At 39.0% G+C, this 24,698-nt stretch overlaps 1 protein-coding gene across 3 annotated transcripts in view; it reads right to left on the bottom strand.

Moving 5' to 3' along the window:
* The window catches only part of PLA2G4A (phospholipase A2 group IVA), a 160,386-nt gene that overhangs the window by 90,497 nt on the left and 45,191 nt on the right, over positions 1-24,698 (bottom strand). For all 3 annotated transcript variants that reach the window (XM_002760284.7, XM_078355134.1, XM_078355133.1), the window contains 2 exons: positions 8,644-8,792; positions 7,593-7,706 (listed from right to left, as the gene is read on the bottom strand). In XM_002760284.7, the coding sequence (XP_002760330.1) occupies positions 7,593-7,706; positions 8,644-8,792 (263 nt within the window). The remainder of the gene's footprint in view (positions 1-7,592; positions 7,707-8,643; positions 8,793-24,698) is intronic.

Below are 24,698 nucleotides of genomic sequence, written 5' to 3'. Positions count from 1 at the left end.
TTTTTTTTCCCCAAGAAATACATAAAAAGTGCCCTTAAAATGACACTACATTTAATATTTTTATCTCCAGAGGGTAAAGCCATCATGATTGGATGGAAATAACATGAACAATATTACAACTCCATGTAGAGTTTTCTAATAAATGGAAAGATTCAAGGCCTCTTTCATTGTGCCACCTCATGACAGAAGGTGTTCAAGAAGACAGTGGCTTCCCAGCTGGCAGGCCTCTAAGCAATTTGTAAATTACATATCCAGTGCTTGGCCAGGTGCGGTGGCTCACACCTGTAATCCCAGCACTTTGGGAGGCCAAGGCAGGTGGATCACCTGAGGTCAGGAGTTCAAGACCAGCCTGACCACCATGGTGAACTCCCGTCTCTACTAAAAATAGAAAAATTAGCCAGGCATGGTGGCACGCCCCTGTAATCCCAGCTACTCGGGGGACTGAGGCAGGAGGGTGGAGGTTGCAGTGAGCTGGGAAAATGCCACTGCACTCCAGCCTTGGCCACAAAAGCAAAAACTCTGTCTCAAAAATAAACAAAACATATTATATTATATTATATTATATTATATTATATTATATTATATTATATTATATTATATTATATTATATATATATCTCCAGTGCTTGAATATATCCAGTGCCTGTTTGTTCTGACAGCTCCACAAATAAAAGGAAAATCAACCATGCTACGTTCATAGTGAAATTTGTCTTCTCCGTTAGCACGCGCTTTCTGTATCTACCAACATTTCTTGGCTAAGACATTCATGATCCTGGATGGACTGACAAGACTCTTTAAACAAAGGCAGGAGAACAGAAGAGAAGGCACAGGATTCTTCCGCCATTTTGAATGTTACAGGCTGTGCTGCAAGGTTCTTGTCACATGGATTAGGATCCTCACTTCCACATTGCCCAAGTGGGTCACCCACAACCAGGAGGAAACTTAAACCCTCTCATTTGGTGCACTATGTTCAGACCTGCTATGCATGATAAGCTAGACGTTAACAGTCTCTCTACACCTTTTACCTAGAACATGTCATTCAGATAAAAACACGTACTTCCTGTGAGTCATTAAACAACTACTGTAAACTTCTTCCCACACACTGCATAAAGCACCTCTGCATTACAGGCTTCCACCCTGCTTGTATTATCACGGCAATTAGAAAGAAGAGTGACCACCTCTTCCAGGCTCTCCCCAGAACCCTAATACCTAAATGAGAACTAATTACAACTCCACCTTTTTTAGGAAGAAGTAGGCTGTGTCCCTGACGTGTTCTTGTGAAAAGCAGCAAGGACACCTTGCAATTCCCCATGGAAAGCAATTTTAGACGTTCACAATGGGAGATTTTCAGTTAGAGGAGAACGGGGAGAACTGGAGGGGACAAACGATAAAAACGAAAAGGCATTTCAGCCTTTAAAATAATTTTTAAAGGATCCAATCCACTAATTATCTGGAAAACTTTCCAGAGCCATTTTGAAATAATAAAGCTTAAAGCAACAAGCATCGTGCCTGACAATAAGGAAGCGCTTTAAAATAGCAGTCCCCAACCCTTTTGGCATCGGGGACTAGTTTTGTGGAAGACGATTTTAACATGGACCAGGGTGGCGGGTGGGGGATGAGTGGTTTTGGGATTCAAGCGCATTACATTTACTGTGCACTTCATTTATATTATTATTACATTGTAATATATAATGAAATAATCATACAACTCCCGTAATGTAGAATCGGTGGAAGCCCTGAGCTTGTTTTCCTGCAACTAGAACTTCCATCTGGCATTAGATTCTTATAAGGAGCATGCAACCTAGATCCTTCACACGTGCAGTTCAAATAGGGTTCACGCTCCTGTGAGAATCTAATGCCACTGCTGATCTAGGAGGCGGAGCAGCCATGGAAGTGATGGGGAGCGACTGTAAATACAGACGAAGCTTTGCTCCTTCGCCCACCACTCACCTCCTGCTGTGCAGCCAAGGTCCTAACTTGCTGTAGACTGGAACCAAGGGTTGAGGACCCCTGCTTTAAAATGATTATTATAAAAAAAGATGCACAGAGCAAAATAATTTCAAATTTAAGAATCTATCCTATTAGTAAAAAGTTCTTCAAATATGCTATGATTTCTCTCATATGTTCTAATATTTACATCATTTACTTTCAATAAAACATTATTTTGAATTCTGATCCCTAGAGTTCATTTACTCTTTTTTTTTCTAGGTAGAAACGAACAGCAACTAATCATCATATTGATTCAATCATTATTCACACGTTTCAAGAGTATTACATAATATTTTCGGCCTTGTCCGTATTTACTTGACCTGTACAGGATAATAAATAAAGTCATTTTTAAAGGGTTGTTTTTAGTTAGAATCATGTTTCTGTACATTGTATCTCGATCCTGTAAAGAAGGAGCAGGATATGGATCCGACGAGGAGGCGATCCAAGCAGAAAGTGGAAATTACAACCCTATCAATACATGCAAACGACACCTAATAAATTCTGCATGTTTAGAAACGGGATGAGACACTGGTAAAGTGCTTTCACCTCTCAGACGTATCCCCTCCCAGTCTCCCCACCCCTCTTTCTTCGTGCTGGTAAAATGCTTCCACCTCTCCGACTTATCTCCTCCCAGGCTCCCCACCGCTCTTTCTTTATGCTCCAGCCACTCTCTCCTACTGTTACTCATCTTGCCAGGCGAACTGCTTCAGAGCCTTTCTACTTGGAGTGCCTTCTGTCCTCAGATATCCTCGGAGATGCCTTCCGTAGCCACATTTGTGGAACTGCCTTGGTGACTCCTTCACACACATACACACCCTGCCCCATTCTCTGTCCCCAGTTTAGTTAGCACTTGTCATTATCATCACCTAGCAGGAGTGTCTTTTACTTATTTACCTTGCTTTCCATCTGTCTTGCTACGTAGAATGTAAGCTCCATGAGGGTATGGAGTCTTGTTCATTTTGTTCCCTGCTGAAATAGGCAGTGCCTAAAGGTGTCTACCACCTACCTGGTGAGGGCTCAAGAGTTATTTGTAAAATTAAATTAATGAATCAATAATTTCTCCTTATCTCACTGCACATATTACCTGCACTGTCCATTTATCATCCATAAATATTAACCTCTAGTTAATGACATGCTGAAGTTTGTAGGGGTAAAGTATACTGTTGCCAGCCACTTACTTTTACATGCATCAGAAACGTCAACATTTTTTGTAAAATGTTAATTATAGAGTCTAGGTGGCAGTCATATGATGTTCACAGTATAAATCTTTCAACTTTTTATACGTTGAGCATTTTTATAATGAAATTTAAAGAACAATAATGCTTTAGAGAGGCCTTCTCTGACTATACGAACTTTTGTTGCCCACCAACTGTTTTCTATTGCACACCTTTATTTTCCTCATAGTCTTTCTCACTAGCTGACGGTGCGTTGATCATTCTTTTGCCCAACATCACCTGTGTACGTTCCCTATTAGAATGCAAGCTCCCTGGAGAGTCCCCAGGATACTGCCTGTCACCTAGAATACCACTTGGAATATAACAGTTGCTTAGTAAATAACTTCTTAAGTAAATCAATGACTAGATGCCTCATGATACTAATTATTATTACCTGTCAGTTTACACACGAAAGTATACTTTCCAAATAAATTCTTAGTTCCTTGAAAATTGTACTTTTGTGCAGTTTTTTTTTTGATGTTCAGCAACATTTTAGGAGCACAATAAAGGCTTACATTCTCATATTAATAAATAACACAATATATTGACAAGTCAGTATTTTAAAATTATATAATACTATATCAATGATAGATGTTTATTCTTGCAGTATTATCATTTAGCTTCCATATCTGTAAAATGAAGAACCGAAAGCTTTTGGGTGCAGAAGGTCAAATGAAAATAAGGTATTCTGCTTATAAGTTTCTAAGCGTGAGCTAAACATTGGGTACACAGGAACATAAAGATGGGAAAAATAGACACTGGAGACCCCAAACGTGGGGAAAGGAGAGGAGCGAGGGTTGAAAAACTACCTGTTGGCTACTGTGTTCACTATTTGGGCGACAGGATCATAGAAGCTCAAACCTCAGTATCCTGCAACATACCCATATAACAAACCTGTACACGTAAATAAAACAGGCTGGGTGTGGTGGCTACCACCATAATCCTGAGGCCAAGGCCTCCCAAAGTTTGCGACCAGCCTGGACAGCATGGTGAAACGCTGTCTCTACTAAAAATACAAAAATTAGCCAGGCATGATGGTACGTATCTGTAATCTCAGCTACCTGTGAGGCTGAGGCACGGGAATGGGCTTGAACCCAGGAGGCAGAGGTCGCAGTGAGCCGAGATCGTGTCACTGCACTCCAGCCTGGGCAACAGATCAAGATTCTGTCTCAAAAAATATATAAATAAAAATAAGATGTTTTAAAAGAAGAGAAGGTATTCTTTCTAGATCATAAAATTTTACAAATTAGAAAAGAGCTTAGAAAAAATTCAGCCTAAACCTTCATTTTACAGATGAAGAAAATGAGACTCGGAAAGAAAGAATAAGAATTCAAACATTCTGGAGAGATATGAATGACAGAGACAAAATGAGGGTCCATTCTCCCAATTCCCAGTTTCGACTCCAAGTGAGTAAAGCAGGGCCCTGGGAATCTGCCCATCTCCATTTGGAAGCTCCTGTTATTTCTCCAGCTGTCTCCTGGACACAGAAATCACTCTATGCTGACTCAGTATTAACTTTTGGATGATAAAACTATGCAAGAGTTTTTGCTAATACTATTTTGCCTTGAAGAATGTGTTCGCTCTTCACCAAATCTAAGTGCTCTTTTTCCTCTACCAGATTACCATAACCATCTTCAAGGCTCACATCTCTTCTCTCCCACTGCTCCCTCACCGCCTCCTCTCTCTTACGACCTCTGTAAACACTGCAGAAAGATCATCGGGAAGACTGGGATTCTGAGCTGAGGACAGAGGCTGGATAGCTGGGTGGTTTGCACAGGGCACTCCCACGTGATCTGAGGAACAAGCAGGGGACTGTCCCCTCAGCCACCACGCTTCCTTCTCTCCCAACTACCCCGACAGCTCAAAAGATCATCATTCAGATAAAAATACAGAGAGGCTGAAAACAGAGTAATGAAGAAAAGCTTGCTTGAACAACTATTTTCTCAGGCACACCAAAAAGAATAGTTACATAAGCTTCTTTAAATTCAGGAATGTGGAAAGCCTCTCTAGAGCCCTGGGGATTACACATCCAGCCATCGGAAATGACAGAGGAGAGGAAATGAATGCTGTCCACAACATCTTCTCTTATAAGCAGTCTTTGTATCATGGATTAAAGTGAACCAAGTAAAAAAAAAAATTACTTTGGAAAGTCCGAGCCATGCTTGCAAAGTCCTCAACAGACATTTACTGAGAGACATTTACAGGCTGGCAACATGCAATAGGTAAGCCTGCAAAGTGCAGCCCTTGACCCCCTCTACACTCTCTTCCCTGTGATTCAGCAACATGGACCTGCCAAGCCATTTACCTTGCTGTGCCCCAGCTTGCTTTCTCCTTTCAAGACTCTGGCCTTTTGCAATACGCTCTGCCCAGAATGCGCCTAACTTCTTTACTGATGATATCCTGCTGTTTTCTTAAGGTGTAATAACAGCAAAGACAAGTAACATTTATATACTGCCTGATATGTGCGAGAAACTGTTCTAAGCCCTGTATGTATACACGCATACATCTGTGTGTTTAAAGTATTGATACATTTTAATCGCTTATTTTAATTACTTTATAGTATTAACATATTTTAATCACTTTCAATCACTTATTGAATTATATGCTTAATATTAAGCTAAGTAACATATAATGTATATATTGAACCATAAAATATATCTAATTATAATTATATTTATATATAATATACAGTATATTATATATTATATATTATATACACATAAATAAAATTGACTTGTTTAATCATAACGATTCCCTTAGGAGATATTATTTCCATTTTACAGATGAGTAAACTGAGGCACAGAAGGGTTAAGTGTTATTTTCCCAGAATAAAACAGATGGCAAGTGACAGAGCTGGAATTTAAACACCAAACAGCCTGTCTTTTAATGCCAAGGTGTTAACCACAGTTCACTGTTCAATTTGTTCAAAATCAGCTACTGCTATGGAGCCAACACGGGCCTCCTGTCACAACACGATTGTTCTTTACTCTGCCTTCCCACAGCACTCTATACATGCCTCACTGGTACTTATCTCACTGTCTGGGGATTTCTTTTTATCACATGTATGTATCTCCCTACTTCCACTTCTCATTTCAACGCTTACTCACCTCCGTGTCGCAGGGAGATAATGGAGGGAAGAATTTCCTGTACCTTATTCTTTACATTCCTTGCACAAAACACAATGACTGGCACACAGCAGATCTTCAGTAAATGTTTGCAAAAGGAATGAATGAAATCGCTTTAAAAGGGGTTGACAGAACTGTGGGCAGTGTGTCTCTTGACATAACACAGAAGAAATGCTCTCTGCAGCAGGTGGAAGCATCAAGGAGTGCGTGGACCAGAGTATCCTCAAGGTACCTGGGCCATTCTGATTACATGGACTGGTTAAGAAACTCCTTTGGGCTACGCTGGTTTCTAAATAGGTATACATTCATTCCATAAACGTCATCTATGTCATTAATTCTGTAGGCACGTTTAATCAGTGTTTCAGGTTTCCTGACCTAGAGGATTTTAGTCTACAAGAGGAAAATGAAAAACTGAACAGTATAGATAATTTAGTCCCAGTAATACCATGGAGAGTTATCACGGAGACTCAAAGGAGGAAGAGTCATTTGGGATCGTAACAGGAAAGGCAACATGGAGTAGCTGAGAGTGAAGGGAGGGGTGGTTCTCAGTGAGTGGAGGGACTTGGCGAAAACACATGGTCTCTCCCAGGAACAAGAAATTAGCACGTTAACCAGCCTTACACACACAGGCGCACCAGTTATTTACTTTCTTATTATAAACTACTAAGTCCGTTTCTTACAGCATTCAAAATCCAATGAGTTTATTCTGCACACAAAATTTTACCTAAGGTTTATTATTCCAAAATACACTAGCAAAATTTCAGAAATGCAGCAAACCTAGAAAGTGAAAGGTAACAACAACCTCCAATCATTCCTTCCGGCCTTTTGCTGCTTTGTCCTCCAGAGAGATTTACTACCAAACGTGATCTTGGAAGGCTTTGAATTTCCTAATATTTTTCATTGAGTTTGTTTACTCGTTCTCTCGCTCTCTCCTATCCCTCTTAGGTTTTTCATCTCTCTTTATCCTCCCAATTTTTTTTTGCATAAAATCTGCCAATGGAGCCCAAAGGCACTGCTGAAAACCAGTGTCATCCTTTGGAGAAACAAAGGAGATTAACGTCTTAGCACTGTTTGGTATAATCCCTAAACCAAAGTTTACAGATACCAGAATAATCTTACAAATTAGGACACGAAATAAAAACAAAATTTTCTCTTAAACAGCAAACATTCTACAAACAAATACAATTTTCCAAGTGTTGAACTTTCCAGAATCAATAGATTTTGTCTAACATAAGGCTGGAAAATAATTCTGCAGTGTTACTTACTTGGTTGAAAATAAAAGGAACTTCCTTCTTCTCTCCCACCTTCATAGAAGATACAGGAAATGTTGCTGTCCCTAGAGTTTCATCCATGACATAATTGGCATCCATTAACGTAATCTATAGAGTAAAAGGTAGAGCACAAAAATAAAATTTCCCATGGATCCTTGGAAATTACATCTATAATTTCCACCACATTTGAAATAATGAAGCTCTCAAATGATTTAAGAGTCATTTGAAGATCTCAGTATTTAATTGGTAATAATACTTTTATTTTTTCCTTCTTTTTTTTTGAGACAGGGTCTCACTCAATCTCATTCACCAAGCTGGAGCGCAGTGGGGGGATCTCAGCTCACTGCAACCTCCACCTCCCAGATTCAAGCGAATCTCCTGCCTCGGCTTCGTGAGTTGCTGGGATTATGGGTGAGCACCATCACATCCAGCAAATTTTTGTATTTTTAATAGAGACAGGGCCTTACCATGTTGGCCAGGCTGGTCTTGTGCTCCTGACTGCCAGTGATCTGCCTGCCTCAGTGCTCTGAAAGTGCTATGGTGGGAGCCACAGTACGCAGCCAGTCTTTACCTTCTGAGTACTATGTTTGATATAATACTTTTTTACATTTTCCTGATTGATTTATTCAATTATCATGTTTTCAAAAATGAAACTTTATCTCTTCTCTACTTTGGAATATAAGAAAGATATTAATGTAGAAAATCAATACAAATATTTTGGAAAAAAATAATTTTCACTTTTTTGGAAGGCAATTTAAAATATTTATATTCTGTTATACAGTGATTCTCCCCTTTAGGGCAGAAAATACATTTTCTCCAAAGCACATGGGAAGAAGGAAAGTCTCTCCAACCCTGCCTAACTCCTGTGTGTCCTGATAGACACTCATGTTACTTGACAGACGCCATTTAGATTCTAGTCGACTAAGCTGCCCAGACCAACTCCAACTATAGCTAACAGGAACAAGAACGCAGTAGAAGAACAAGGTCAAGCGTATCTGTCAACATGAATGGCAGCCATCTAACAGCATCCAAATGGTTCACTTACCTCCAAAACATTTTCCTGATTAGGATCCAAAATAAATTCAAAGGTCTCATTCCACACAGGGTTTATGTCATTATTGAAGTGTCTTGTTCTCTTCCTGCTGTCAGGGGTTGTAGAGATAAAAAGTTCCACATAGGGATCTGGAGTATCAACTACAGAAACACAAACAGCAAGGAGGTAGAAATGTGATTTATCCCTCCTAATATTTTGTATTAATAAATATTGTCAGGTTTTAGTCAATGAATCTGTAGTGATATATTTAAACGTCTGAGACAAGATAACATACACATAATGGAAAAACATTATAGGCCAGATACGTTTTAGATATGTCGCTGTCCTTCATAATAGTCCTGTGAGAGGGAGTCGTTTATTAAGCGATTTATTCAAAACTCCTCCATCCATCTAGAGGACAGGTCCACAACAGTCAACATTTCAGTCAAGCTGCTACAGGATGACAGTCTCACCCAGCTAAGGCCAGCGTGACCTTCACAGGAACAAGATCACAGGTTTAACCCAGAAACAAATACACAGACCTACAGTGAACTCATTTTTTACAATAAGCATACACCAGGCAAAAAACAGTCTCTTCAATAAATGGTGCTGGGAAACTGTATCTCCCTATGAAGAAGAATGAAGCTAGACTCCTATCTCTTGCCATATACAACAATCAAATCAAAATGGATTACAATTTAAGTCTAAGACCTCAAACTATAAAACTACAACAAGAAAGCATTGGAGAAAATCTCCAGGACGATATTCTAGGCAAAAATTTCTCGAGCAATACCACACAGGCACAGGCAACCAAAGCAAAAATGGACAAATGGGACCACATCAAGTTAAGAAGCCTTTTACACAGCGGAGAAAACATCAAGGAAGTGAACAGACAAGCCACAGAATGGAACAAAATATGCAAACTACCCACCTGACAGGGGATTCTGACCAGAATATATAAGGAGCTCAAAAAACTAGAAAAACATCTAATAACCTAAACAAAAAATGAGCAAAAGATTTGAATAGATATTTCTCAAAAGAAGACATACAAATGGCAAACAAGCATAAGAAAAGTGTTCAACATCACTGATTATCAGAGAAGTGCAAATCAAAATTACAATGAGACCTCATCTCGCCCGGTTAAAATGGCTTACATCCAGGCAATAGCAAATGCTGGCGAGGATGTGGAGAAAAGGGAACTCTTGCGCACTGTTGGTGGGTATGTAAATTAGTACAACCACGATGGAGAGTAGTTTGGAGGGTTCTCGGAACCCTAAAAGTAGAGCTACCCTGTGATCAAGCAATCCCACTGCTGAGTATACACTCAAAAGAAAGGAATCAGTATATTGAAGAGAGATCGGCACTCCTGTGTTTACTGAAGCACTATTTACAATAGCTCACATCTAGAAGCAACCTAAGTGTCCATCAGCAGATGAATGGATAAAGAAAATGTGTTACAGATACACGGTGGAGTGTTACTCAGCCATAAGGAAGAACGAGATCTTGTCATTTGCATGGATACAATGGGAGTCATTATCTTAAATGAAATAAGCCAGGCACAGAAACACAAATATCACATGTTCTCACTTATTTGTGGAGTCAAAGAATCAAAACAATTGAACTCAGGGAAAGGGCCGAAGGATGATTACGAGAGGCTGGGAAGGGGAGTGGGGGATTAGAGGGGAGGTGGGGATGGTTAATGGATACAAAAAAAAATAGAAAAATGAGTAAGAATTGCTATTTGATAGCACAACAGGGTGACTATAGTCAATCATCATGTAACTTTTCATTTAAAAGAGTATAATTGGATTATTTGTAACACAAAGGATAAATGCTTCACAGGATGCATACTCTATTTTCTGTGATGTGATTATTTTGCACTACATACGTATATCAAAACATTTCATGTACCCCATACATATAGACACCTACTATGTATCCATAACTATTAAAAAGGAAAAAGTCAAAAAATACTTTTTAAAAAAAAAGATTATATTGTCAACGTTAGAAAACTCATCCTAGTTACTTTATCAGATAAAATAATGAAAGTCATTGTGAGAAGAATATCATTTGTTGTTACATAGTTGCCTTGTATGGTTGCACAGGTTGTGCACTGAACAACTTTAAGGGGTAGCACTCAAATTAAAAATCAACATGTATATATGATGGCACTACTGAGGTAGAAGTGAGGTGTCCTTAGGCTAGGAAGTAACAGTTTCCCCTCCCCTCCCCTCTCCTTTCCTTTCCTTTTGTTGAGATGGAGTCTCACTCCGTTGCCAGGCTGGAGTGCAATGGTATGATCTTGGCTCATTGCAACCTCCACCTCCTGGGTTCAAGCAATTCTCATGCCTCAGCCTCCTGAGTAGCTGGGATTACAGTCATGCACCAGCAAACCCAGCTAATTTTTGTATCTTTAGTAGAGACAGGGTTTCACCATGTTGGCTAGGATGGTCTTGATCTCTTGACCTTGTGATCCACCTGCCTCAGACTCCCAAAGTGCTAGGATTACAGGCATAAGCCACTGCACCCAGTTCACATAAAGACCCACTTGAATCGGGGTATCATATGTGTGCCCATTAAAATAGAATAAAACAATTGCGAATCAAGAAAATATTATAATTTCCTCTCATTACGTATACACTTAGCAACAAAGTGAGTGACCCAAACAGTGCAAATATTGATCACTCCTTTTTCAGGATTCCACCGAATCCTTTGCAGCACTGGACACACTGTATTTTATGGATGAAGTGGTACATCTATCTGTCTTTTCCTACAAGACTATAAACAACTTGAGGGCAACTTGCCTATAAACAACTTCAGCTGTACATCTTTCAGAAGCTAACAACAGAAAGCAACTGTCACAATATTTAAGGTCCCCTAACCTAAGGACTTGACTTTGCTGTTTAACAGGTGCTTCTCCATGTGGCCATTATAATTAATAACAAAAGCAACAAATAGCTAAGTAATGACGACAGGGATCTGTATCAAACACTTTACACACATTAGTCTCATTTAAATCTCACAAAAGCACTATAACATAAGTACTTTATTTTAGTGTTGAGGCAGCAGAAACTGAGAGATGTTAAGCAATCTCTTATAAGCAATGTCACACAGCTAATAAGTATCTGGTCAAGATCTTGAACCTGGGTCATTTGACCACAACAATCATTCTCGTATTACATAATGTTCCTCAGTAACAAAAATTAGATTATAAGATACGGGTTCTATAGAAAGAGGAACTGGAATTGGAGAGAACAAGAGGATGAGCACAAGAGTGAGGTGGGGGAGAGAAGTACAGAGGTCCAAACAAAAGATCCAAAAAGTTGAGGATAAAGGCAAAGTAAAAATAATAGTTTCTGACCAATTGATTGGATTTCCAAAAAAGGTTTTTTTTTTTTTTTTTTTTTTTTTGAGACAGAGTTTCCCTCTTGTTGCACAGGCTGGAGTGCAATGGCACGATCTCGGCTCACCGCAACCTCCATCTCCCAGGTTCAAGCAATTCTCCTGCCTCAGCCTCCTGAGTAGCGGAAACTACAGGCGTGCGCCACCATGCCCAGCTAATTTTTGTATTTTCAGTAGAAACGGGGTTTCACCATGTTGACTGTGAGATGGTCTCCATCTCCTGACCTTGTGATCTGCCCACCTCAGCCTCCCAAAGTGCTGGGATTACAGGTGTGAGCCACCGCACCCGGCCCAAAAAAGTTTTTTAAATAGATGTTGTCATCAACAATAGCTATGGTCATCAAACAACTTATCAACGCCCTTCACTTAACTGTTCAGTATTGCTCCTGGTTCTTTATGTGATCTTCAGCTTCTTTAGATGCACGCCTATGTTTGGTGGTGGTTATTGAAAAATGGGAGGATCTACAAATGAAGTATCAGCATTGAGACTGCCTTTAATTTTCTGGCTTGGACCTTATACATCATTGGTCAAGAGCAGTGGGGCAAAAGAGAGAGGGCAACACAAATGCTCAGGGTCATTGAAAAAACACACACCCCTGACCTTCCCCGAGACCCATTATCAGCGTAGCTGTAGCAGAACGAAGGGCCTTCAATTTTTAACAAGTAGTCTAGCTGACCCTGATGCAGATCATCTCCTGGTCACACCTGATTTCCTATTTTAGAGAAAAGGGAATAGCCAGTCATCATCATTTCTAACCCAGTGCTTATATCTCTCAACAGGACAATGGAATACAAATTAGACAACACAAAGATTGAGTGGGAAGGATGATAAGGCGGAATGGGCCACAGAAGAAGAGAACACGTCACAGGGTGCCTTTATCACATTCTCAACCAGGAGGTGATGGCTTCTTTTCCTTGACCATGTTTCTGCCGTATCACCAGCGCTCAGGGTTGCAAACCAGAAGCCAAACTCCATATTTAGAATAGCAGGTAGTAGAAAATTATCAAGAAAAATACGTAATTTTAAGGAGAATATTCAATGAATGCTGCAAATTATGTGTTAAAAAGCACAGCCCTAGATCATCTCACAGGGCCAGTTTTTTTTTCATAAGGCCAATACTCTTTTTTTTTTTTTAAACCATTTTCCAAGAAATAGTAGAAGAAAAAAAAAAAAAGCCAAGCAAAAACCAACCTAGAATACAAGAAGTGTGTGGGCAGGGGAGGCATGCAGATGGTAAACATCATTCATTCATTCATTCAACAAATATGTGAGTGCCGGGAACCAGATGCCAGGAATTGCTCACCCACAAACAGTTTAGCTTTGGTAGGGAGCCATACCCTAAATTGAAAATTCGAATTATGGAAGTGAGTCAAATGCTAATAGCCTAATTTTAGAGGCAAGGTAAATTGAAGATAACCAGATACACTACCCCTGTGACTAGTAACTCAGTCACCCAGATTATTACACACAAATAAGGTCAAGTCGTAGGTGGGGAAATTGCCTTTTCAGATTTGATCTTTACTTGACTCTGAGAAAGAGGTGAGTGAGGTCTTCTTGGCCCAAATAAGAAAGAGCAAGATGCAAGTGAAGTTCCTTGGAAGGCGCCAGATAGGAAAAGGAAGGGACGAACTGAAGCAGCATGAGTCACACGATCATCTACCCATCTTCTCAGTCATGTCAGACTCTCAGCGGGTCAAACATTTAACAAATTCTAATTCTGACAAAATGAAGAAGAAAATACCATAAAAACAAGATGCCTACACCATGTTTATATGTTAAGAGATCCACAGACTTTGTTTAAAAAATCAGAATCCTGTTTAATTGCTGTCACGTTGGATTTTCATTATTTAATTTTAATTTTAAAGTAAGTCAGCTTTCTAAAATATATGTCAAGAGTGGCTGTGTTTCTAATTTCTCCTCTTGCTTCTTTCCCAAGAGACTTCAGAGTTAAGACATCAAAGGATGCTGGACAGTGGAAATCCAGCGACAGCTCCAGACTTCGATTTTTGTAATCTGCATCAGCTCTAACCACTGCAAGCTGAGAACCATCTGCAGCAGTGGTAGACAGGATAAAAAGAGGTTTTAAGAGGGCGGTTTAAAGTTGGATTACAGTAATCACATAGCTCAGTTTCTTTGCATGATCTATAACCATCACTGGCATGGTAGCAGAGTTAGAAGATTTAAAAAGGAACGCAGTCCCCTTTGACAGTAAACACAACCCAGAACTTGGGAGAAGTTTCAAGAAATGAATTAAAGAAAATGTTAAATGTAGAATTTGTTTTTCCCGCACAGTACACTTATTTCATGACTTTGTGAATTAACGCCTATAGGGAAATTGGGTGTTGAGTCACTAACTCAGCCTCACCTTGCTTATTTTCAGCCAAGCAGGTGGTGAATCAAAAATCTAATATGTGGGCAAAATCCCCTTTTAAGATGTCATCCTTTTATCTAAATCTTGACAAACAAAAATGTCAGGGGTGGGGGATACAGATCTTTTATCTTCCCATAAAGTTGACATGAAACTACATGTACCAGAAATAGCTTCAGAATTCCAGGGTTGTTAAAACTTACTACCAAACTTCAGGAGTTGAAGGAGCGCCTGCCTGAAGTCCTAACAGGCCCATCTGTCATTTCAGCTTTGTCCAAGTAATATATCATGTGATTCATGAACTCATGGCAGCTTCTAAACTCCTAGTCTATTTTAAATATTCTCCATTTGCTTATTTCCCTTTCATCAGTAGCAACTTAAACCTCTTGCTTGAAATAAAGATTACAAGTAATTTGTTACCATTCTTGTGATACATAGCAAAAAAAAAAAAAGGCCTCCTAATGTGTAATTAAAATATTGCACTCTGAATAGCTATAGTACAATGACGGTGAGCTTAAAACAGTGTTTCCCTAAATGTAGTCCATTGAAATACCTTCACAGACTCACCTGCAGTGCCTGCTAAAAATGCAGGACCTCAGCACCTTCAAGCAGATTCTCCAGCATGGACCTGGAAATCTGCATTTTGACAGCTTGGCCAGGTGATTCTTATGCATACATGTGAAGAACAGGGGCTTAAGGCATAATATTACAAGGAACTAAAGAACAGTAGTATAGTAACACCCACAGAAAAATTAGAAATGTTTTGACACTAAGAAGGCCACGAAGTTACTGGTCTTCTGTCAAGGAGTCATTCTGCCAATAGCCTAGATTAAGCCCAATCCAGTCGTTTACCTCTATTTCTCTCCAGACATAAAATACATTTTCAAATGCACATACAGATAAATCAAAGAATAAAGCAAATGTGGGTGTGTTCGTTGGCAAACCTCTTTAAGGTGATGGACTGATGTTCAAATGTCATGCTTCAATTATCACCAAAGCAGAAATGACTAAACTAGAAGCAGTAAGACCAAAAAGTAAATGAAATTTTGTTGAAAGAAATGCCTCTGAGTGCTATTCTCAGATGTGGTCATTTCTTTGATACATTTATGACACTGTAACATTGCTAATTACACATGGAGATCTGAGAGCAGCTTTTACGCTCTCAGCCTTTTCACTGCCCATGTACTAAGCTGGCTGAGGTGTGAGGTAGGAGTTTAGAGTCATTTGTTTTCCTGTGTAACCAATAGTCTCAGCATTATTTCTTGGGAATGCCGCCTTTAACCCTTGCATTGCAGTATAAACTTTGCATTAATCAAGTGGTCATATAAGTGTAAGTCTGTTTCTGGACTTCCATTTGCCTATTAGGCATTAAGCTATTCATTTAAGCTTGCATCTATGCCATGCCAATACCAAACTGTCCTAATTATAGTATTTTTATAATAAATTATAATATCAGGTCATCTCAATCCTGGAACTTCGCTCAATATCTTCAGGATTACACCAGCAGTTACTTTATTTCCACGTCAATTAATACCTTATGGTTCCTGTCTGTTTTGTTGAGAAATCCACCCTTGGTCTTTTGTTTTACTTTACTGTACAGATAATACTCAGCCATTATATTTTCAAATATTACTTTTGCCCTATTCTCTTTTTCTTCCCAGTGCTTTTCATCATATCCCAGATATTTCTTATCTTTTTTTTTTTTTTTTTTTTTTTTTGAGATGGAGTTTCGCTCTTGTTACCCAGGCTGGAGTGCAATGGCGCGATCTCAGCTCACCACAACCTCCACCTCCTGGGTTCAGGCAATTCTCCTGCCTCAGCCTCCCGAGTAGCCGGGATTACAGGCACGCGCCACCACGCCCAGCTAATTTATTGTATTTTTAGTAGGGACGGGGTTTCACCTTGTTGACCAGGATGGTCTCGATCTCTTGACCTCATGATCCACCCGCCTCGGCCTCCCAAAGTGCTGGGATTACAGGCTTGAGCCACCGCGCCTGGCCTCTTATCTTTTTATTCTATATTCTATTTCCTTATTTTGTCTTTTATGTTTCAATCTGGATATTTTCTATGGACCTATTTTTCAGTTCAGTAATTCCCTTTTTAATTGTTTTCAAACTATGGTGAAACCATCTACTGAGTTCTTAATTTGTTGTGTTTTTCAGTTTAAAATTTTCCACTTGATTATTTCCCATATATCTGGTTTCCTAGCAAAAGTCTTCCATCTTAGCATCTATTTTCTTGAACATATTACTCTCAGTTATTTTAAGATCCACATCCAATATTTGCGGATCTGTTTTTTTCTTGATCTTATTTTTGTTATGTTCATATTCTGCAAGCCACTGGGTATTTATGATTCAGCCAATCTCTGACTGAATGCCAGACCTTTATGACAAATTATGGAAGAGCTAATCTGCCCCACAGATGACCCACTTTATTCTCTGGCAAGCAGAGAGACTAGGACAGTTATCCTCTATTTATTTGAAAAAAAAATCAATTGACTTCATTTTTTGTAAGGTTAGTCTACCTCTTGTTCACTCCCACTCTAAGGTCCCAACTTAGACTCAAGGGTATTTATCACACCCCTTTTAATTTGGTCTTTCTGATCTTCTTGTTTGTTTCCCCGTATGAGACTACCAATATCTCTTCAAGGTTTCAATGGCTACAGTGCATTCCTTCATTTCCTCAAGGCTATGAGGGGGAAGTAATGTAAACATGACAAACATGAGGTTCTTGATTCCATGTTAACATATAATCTATTGTTAGGCACTCTATTTGGAAAGAGTTCAATCCTGTTTAATCTGAATCAATTCTGGATTTTCTTCAACCCTCCTTTAGTTCTGCCCTGCACGTACATGTCAGTGTTTCCCTAAGTGACATCTGTGAGCCCTACCTCTATTGTAAGATCTTAAATCTGCTCTCAAATGCCTCAAAAATACCTTAAAAACCTTAAAGATCCCTCAAACGCAGTATTTACAAAGTACATTTATTTTCATCATCCTTTTCCTAATGCAAGACACAAAATACAAAACCAAAAAAATCTAAAAATAAAAACTTGCTATTTTTCCTCACTTTCCTACTGTATTTAATGATGTCATCTTTCCTACCTGTCTGGATAGAAACATCAGAGTTATTATCTTTTCCTCAAAATTCACATATCCAATCTGTCCCTAAGCTTTAGCTTTTCACTTCTAAAATGATGTTAACATCTGACTCCTTCATTTCATTCAACATAATTGGCCCAATTCAACTAACCACCACCTCTTACCTAGACTATTACCAGAGTCTCTTAGCTGCTTATTTTCAAGCTGCCTTCTATAATGCAACCACAACTGTCCTGAAACACACTTCTGACCTTCAGTGCCTACCAAGTCAGGACTAAATATGGTGAGAAAGACTTAAAAGTCTCCCTCCCCACCCCTCATGAAACCCAGGTTTTCCTTCTAGTCAGTGACCCTTCTCAGCCACACACTGGAACATCTTTGGAATCTACACATTTCAAACATTCCACACAGTCATACTGATGGCAGAAATACTCATTCTGTCTAACAGAACATTGCAGAACAACTTTTACTTGTACACGTTGTTATGTTTTCTTTTGACGTTTTAGCTGATAACTAAAGTTTATTCAAATTGTTCTTGTCCTAAGACTATCCAAGATAAGGGCCCAAAGACTGAACAGTTAAGGAATATGGGGATGAGATGTTCTCTCCATTCTCTCCTTATCTAGTTCCGGCTTCCCTAGTCAACTAGCTGTTTTGTTTTCCTACTGGGCGAAACTGGCAACTTTAAATCCAGTTCCCCAGAGGCTTTATCTATATACATCTGCAAACAACCTGCTGATTAGGTATTATTATTTCCATTAGAGGTGAAGAAATTGAGACTCAGAGGCATTTAGTTAGTTGAACAGGTTCATTCAGAGACAGAGTTTTAACCCAGTCTTTCTGAAGCCAGAGTTCTTGCTCAGTCAGATATTCTAATACTAACAACTTTTACCTCTTTTTGTCTCTAAGAAACTATAAACTCCATGATAGCAGTGATCACAACCTTCCTATTCACTCCTGTATCTAAGAGTCTCTCATAGAGTCCGATACATAGGAACAGGATACACATTACTAAAGGAATGGATGATGGCCTAGCCCTGAGCCACACTGTGGAAGAGGTGACCTTTATCACAGGCACACCAGTCTCCACTCAAGCTTCATTTTACTCTTTGGTAACAGGTCTCAAACCTCCTGGTGTTTGTCCCCAACCTGTGTATTTGGATCTTAATATAAATCAATGTCAATCATTTCTTCCAAGTGTATTTGTAACTAACCTTTATTTCTAACTATTAAATTTATATATTTTTAAAAACCTGAACCTCACCTTTCCTCCCTTCATAATAACTCCGAGGAACAGGCAGAGTGCCACAGGACTTCTTTACATGTAGCAGCCCCTGCTCCCTCCAAACAGAGCTCAAAATTAGAATTGTTATGGCTATAGATATTGAAAGACAATTCTTGGGAACTGCTGGAAGTGCAGAAGCTGGAAAAGTTAGTGAAGAATCCAATGTGATTTGGTAAACAAAACTTGGGCAGTAATTCTGTGGGGAGAAAGGAGTAAAGCTCTTAGGACAACTTGAGCAGTCTAGGAACTCAAGTAAATACGGAATGCCTTTCCCTTATTTGAAATTACAGTGCAGGTTTATTAGCACTATGTTGAAATCCCTTTCTCAGGCAGTGTCCAATCTAAGCTCTACATTCCATTTCCTTTTTCCTCACAGGCTGAAAATGTATAACATGACACTATCAGAAAGTGCCATCAGCCAAATGGATGTCATGGAGATGACGCAATGGCATCCACTCACGATCGACTCGGTACATTTTGTACTAGCAATTGATGTAGCAGATTAATGAATAGTTAGCTGACGGTTGGCATAAAATAAAAGTGATTTATTGTAAAGATGTTGATGTTCATGGGAAAACAGGGAACAACACAGAGAAGACCAAATGTAGATCTAAAACAGAACTCAAGGTGTCATTGCTGCCTGCCCTGTTACTTTACTTAAACCTCTATGATACCTTCTTGGAGGGAAACAAAAATATCTTTGTAATCTCTGTCTATGCCTGGAATGTTTTAAATGCTTAGAATGTATGGATGTTGCTTGGAATCTTCCTAGATTGAATAGAAAGAGTAATTTTCCAGAAATTCTTATGTACCATAATAAAATACATTAATTTATTCATATTATTCATTTCAGCTATAAGGATTTAATTATATATGAGTTCCACTTACTGTAGGCAAGAAAAATTCTTCTTTTTCATTAAAAAAGAGACTCTTAACCTTAACACTATTGACATTTTGGGCCAAGTAACTCTTCGCTCTGCAGTGCTGTACCTGGCTTCTAGCTGCTAGACGTCAATAGCAATACCCAATTTTGAAAAAAAAGTCTCTAGAATATTGCCCAATTTGCACCTGGGAGCAAAACTGTTTCCCAGTTTAGAACCACTGCACTAAAGCAAGACAAAATTCCCGATATTTACTAGCATAAATCATAAAACATAGCTAAGTTCTCTAAATAGTATATATTGGACAGATTATGTCAATCTCACTTTAAAAATCTTTCTTATGATTTTCTTTTCAAAACTGAAATGGCCCCCACCCATTCCATATATTAAAAGGCTACCTAAGTTACAAAGCCATCTAAAATCTACACTCAAGCTGTGAAGTCTGCTCTTATTGCCAACACTTTTCCAAAGGGTTATTTAAGCCCATTTCATCTTCCCACCTACACACACACTGCTCACAGGCAAAACTGCTGCACGAGTAAACATCAAAGTGAGGCAAGAGTTCCAGCCTCAAAACATAACAGCTCTGTGATTCTGGACTACATGCTTAACTAAACTTCTTCACCTGTAAGATGAAAATAAAGACAGTACATATCTCATAGTATCACTGAAATGAAAAAAGTATACATAATGTAAAGTCCTAAGAATTTTTGTTTAACAAACACATTGTGCATGCTATGCCAAAATTTTATTTAATCTTCATAAATAATAGTATAATTATTACTCCCATTTAACAGTTGAGAAACTGAGACATAAAATAGTTAAGTAACTTGTCCAAGTTCACATGGTTAATAAGTAGTAGAAAGGAGATTTGAACCCAAGCAAGGCAGTTCCAGAGTCCTTGCTTTAACCACTAAACCATGCTTCTTCTTTGTTATAAACTACACACTACATAAAGTTATCCACAGTAGATATTATGATTACTTTTCTCGTAATTTTCAAGGTAATAAATAAGTACCAACTACACAGCACATACTCAGCAATCATTGGTGTGGACATTAGTAAAGTCTTGCTGGAATAAGCTCTGGGTTATAATTCTTTAATATTTCATTTCTGAAGTTAAAATCTCAAAGTTGTCCTTTCATTTTGCATCTGGAAATTTGAATTATTCTTTTTTCTTTTTTTCTTGAGATGAAGTCTTGCTCTGTCACCCAGGCTGGAGTGCAATGATACAATCTCAGCTCACTGCAACCTCTGCCTCCCGGGTTCAAGTGATTTTCCTGCCTCAGCCTCCCAAGTAGCTGGGATTACGGGCATCCACCACCACATCAAGCTAATTTTTCCATTTTTAGTAGAGATGGGGTTTCACCAGGTTGGCCAGGCTGGTCTTGAACTCCTGACCTCAGGTGATCCACTAGGCTTCCCAAAGTGCTGGGATTACAGGCATGAGCCACCCTGCCTGGTACTTCAATCATTCTTACACATCTACTAAAAATGGTTTTGTCTGAAATTTTTTCTAAATTATTTCATTAAAGTATGTTGATATATTAAGTGAGGAGTGAGAATGGAAAAGTGCATCCAAAGAGCCAGTAAAATTTACAAAGACCCTGAGACCACAGCTCAGCTAAGTTCAATTCATCCGTTCAGTCTCTACATTACCTAATTTATATTTTTAAGAAAGATTGTATCACATCAAGATGTACTAAAATAACATATGGTAAGCATTTTCCCATAAATGTTTAAATTTTTAGAGCAGCAGAGGTATTCTCTTAGACATAAAAACGTTAAGAACATACTTTTCCTTGGTAAAGAATCACTTAGCCTCTGTTTAATTCCATTCAATTTTAATCACATACTTTCTCTACAGAAGTGGCATATGGTTTTTGATCAACTGACGTTATTGAAATACTGTAGAATATTATTCACTGTATTCATCAGACCTAAAAACCTAAATACAAAAAGAAAACCTAATAAAGTATAGAGGCAAAAAGGATTAACTGTATTCATAAAACTACTTAACAACTTTGTAAACTACCTGACAGTCTGAACAGATAAGGAACGGTAGTGCCTCACTAACACATTCTATTTCTCCACTACACAGAAAAGACAAGATAAGATATGTGAGAGAGACATGCATTATGAAACACTTTCCTCATCTCAAAATTATCTTCCATGAAAAGACCATTGGGAAATAATTTCATTATGCTTAGAATTTTTTTAAATCTTGGGTGGATACTCTAAAACATTCCAAAACCATTAATAAAGAAAAACTCATGTTCAGTCATAACTTTAAGACTGATACTAAGAAAATATTTATATCAGAAGAGATATATTTTAGGGCTGCTGGTCTATATTTTAACCAAAGTGTAGACCAACAGCAATGCCATTTATAAAATATAAGATTTGAAAATCCGTAATTAATGTGAAAAAAAGATTAATTAATTCACTCAAAGGTGTAAAATTTCCTGTGCATCGAACATCAGAAAAATTCTAGTTAATGTTGGATAGAAAGAAATAACAGTCATTTATAATCTTTAAAAAGTGAAGTACAAAATTGTTTTTTAAAATTGTTTTTTTATAAAGCATAAAAGGAAGCAATATCAAAAATAAAGTAATAATCACACACTTGCATATGTTCTATTCATTCATCCAATATCCCCTGAGACCTTACTACTATGCCAGACTCAGAATTAAGCTTCCTTTTTTGTGTGTGAGTAAGCCACAGGCCTTAGTCTTAACAGTTGTGATTACACTCCCATGTGGCAAGTGTTACAAAGAAGTCTAGACAGCCGCCAAGGAGCACAGGAGTGAGATGCACCCACATGTTTTCAGAAAAGGCTTCACAATGGAGATAGCATTCTCCATTTTGTTCTCTCAAGCGGAGAAAGACGGGTCCAATAATTTGCTCAACACAGGAGTTCATGATGGGAATGTCTTGTCTCTAAGGTGAAAAACTGAAAATTAGTCCAGCGCACAGACTACCCAAAAGAACATTCTTGGTTCACACAAAGATGATGTTGAAGAAACAGACGTATTTTTATATTTGTGTTTGAAATAGCTGTGATAATAATAGGTCACATGTATTGAGCACTTACTCTGTTAGGCATATAAGTACTTTGCATGCGTCCACTCGTTCAGTGCTCACAGATCTCCCAAGATGGAGGAGCGGAGAGACAGGAGAAGTAATCTGCCCAAGGGCACAGGGCTCCTGAGTAGTCTGCCCTCTCCTTTCCCGGAGCTTCTGATCACCGGGAAACAGATTGCCAAACAGATAATCACCAGATACTTAATTTTCATACTGATTCCTACATGCTCTTGTTGCTAAAGAAGACCCTTAAAAGGTTAAATAGAAAATGTTTCCTTACATACCCAACACCTTGCCTCTCTTACCCCAATATTTACAAACAGGCAAAGTGAGTTCTAAGCTCCTTTTTCCCGGGGAATGATTAACACTTTGCATTGAGAGGTGGGACCTCTGAAAAGCATTAGGCCGGTAGCCCTACAGGTGAGGGGATTGAGGCTGCAGCTTTGAAAAGATGGCTGAAGGAAAGATGGTTACCCTTCCTGAAAATATTATGCATTTGGGTTTTCTTTAATTTCTACAAGTTTTAGAAGCCTGTGCTTCTTGTGCATGGTGCCTGGCATGGTGACTACAGGATGGCCAAGGAGTCTGAACTCTAAACACCATCATCCGGAGAACAACAGATCACCCTGGTGTGCTGCGTGATTGCTAGGGAAGACTGCTCCGAAAGGCATTTCAGCGCCTGCCAAAAAGTGGATGGCCAGAATCCACGAAGACAACATTTAACGGAAGGGTTGATGCCAGTGATGGCAAACAGCAAAGATTATGCAAGCCCTACTCCTAATTTATAGGCAGTTATAGATGCCTAGAATTCCTGTAGGATCTTGGAGAGAGGGAGATCACTGACAGTTCCCCCACCTTCTCTAGGGAATGGGGCTCAAAACAAAAATTAATGTGATTTGGAAAAATCATGTAAGGGGAGAGTTCATGGCCCTAAGCATGAATATAGAGACTATCCACACCGTTATATGGTGATGTGTTCACATTTAGAAATTTCTCCACAGGACCACAAAGAATAAAGAATAACACAGCACAATTTAAAAACAACTCAACATTTGCACATATTTACAACAGCTACTTTCTATGTGAGCATGTTGTCGAAATAAACTGTTAAACAACTTTCATAGTTATTACATGAGTGTTATAAATGTTCAACATGCATCCCTCACATCACAAGGCCCACATCAGAACTGTTGCTGACTCATCCTAGACAACACATCCCCACCTAAGGAGAAGCAAAGGCACCATGGGTTCCTTCTTTCCTCAAGGCCACAAGGCAGTACAAACTCAAGTTTTCCTAAGTCCCCATAAGAAAGCATGTGGTCTAAAACATTTGAAAACCTTTTTCATTCTGTTTGGAATCACCCTGGTTTTGTGTTTACATTCTCTGAAAATATGTGAAAGGTGAAAATGTAAACTTCCCTTTGGGAGAACAGCCACGTTTTCATTAACAGCAAAGATTTACCTAAACTTCATACAGTGAAACGTATTATACCACAAGTGTGCCACATTGAAACCAAAGCTCTTTGCAGGCGAGAATAAAACACTATTGTACCATGTTGTAGTGGTTAAAAGCAGGGTACCGCTGGGCACGGTGGCTCACGCCTGTAATCCCAGCACTTTGGGAGGCCGAGGCAGGCAGATCACAAGGTCAGATCGAGATCATCCTGGCCAACATGGTGAAACCCCGTCTCTACTGAAAATACAAAAATTAGCTGGGCATGTGGTGTGTGCCTGTAATCCCAGCTACTCGGGATGCTGAGGCAGGAGAATTGCTTTAACCCAGGAGGTGGAGGTTGTAGTGAGCTGAAATTGTGCCACTGCACTCCAGCCTGGGGATAGAGAGAGACTCCATCTCGGGGGGGGGGCGGGGGGAAGCAGGGTACCTAGAGTGGTGCTGCCTGGGTTCATAGATCATAATATCATACAATCAAATATCACACAATC

Source organism: Callithrix jacchus, chromosome 18 (assembly GCF_049354715.1).
Source record: "Callithrix jacchus isolate 240 chromosome 18, calJac240_pri, whole genome shotgun sequence".
Taxonomy (NCBI): domain Eukaryota; kingdom Metazoa; phylum Chordata; class Mammalia; order Primates; family Cebidae; genus Callithrix; species Callithrix jacchus.
The sequence above is the reverse complement of the archived record's forward strand: the minus strand, read 5'-3'. Positions and strand labels throughout refer to the sequence as shown.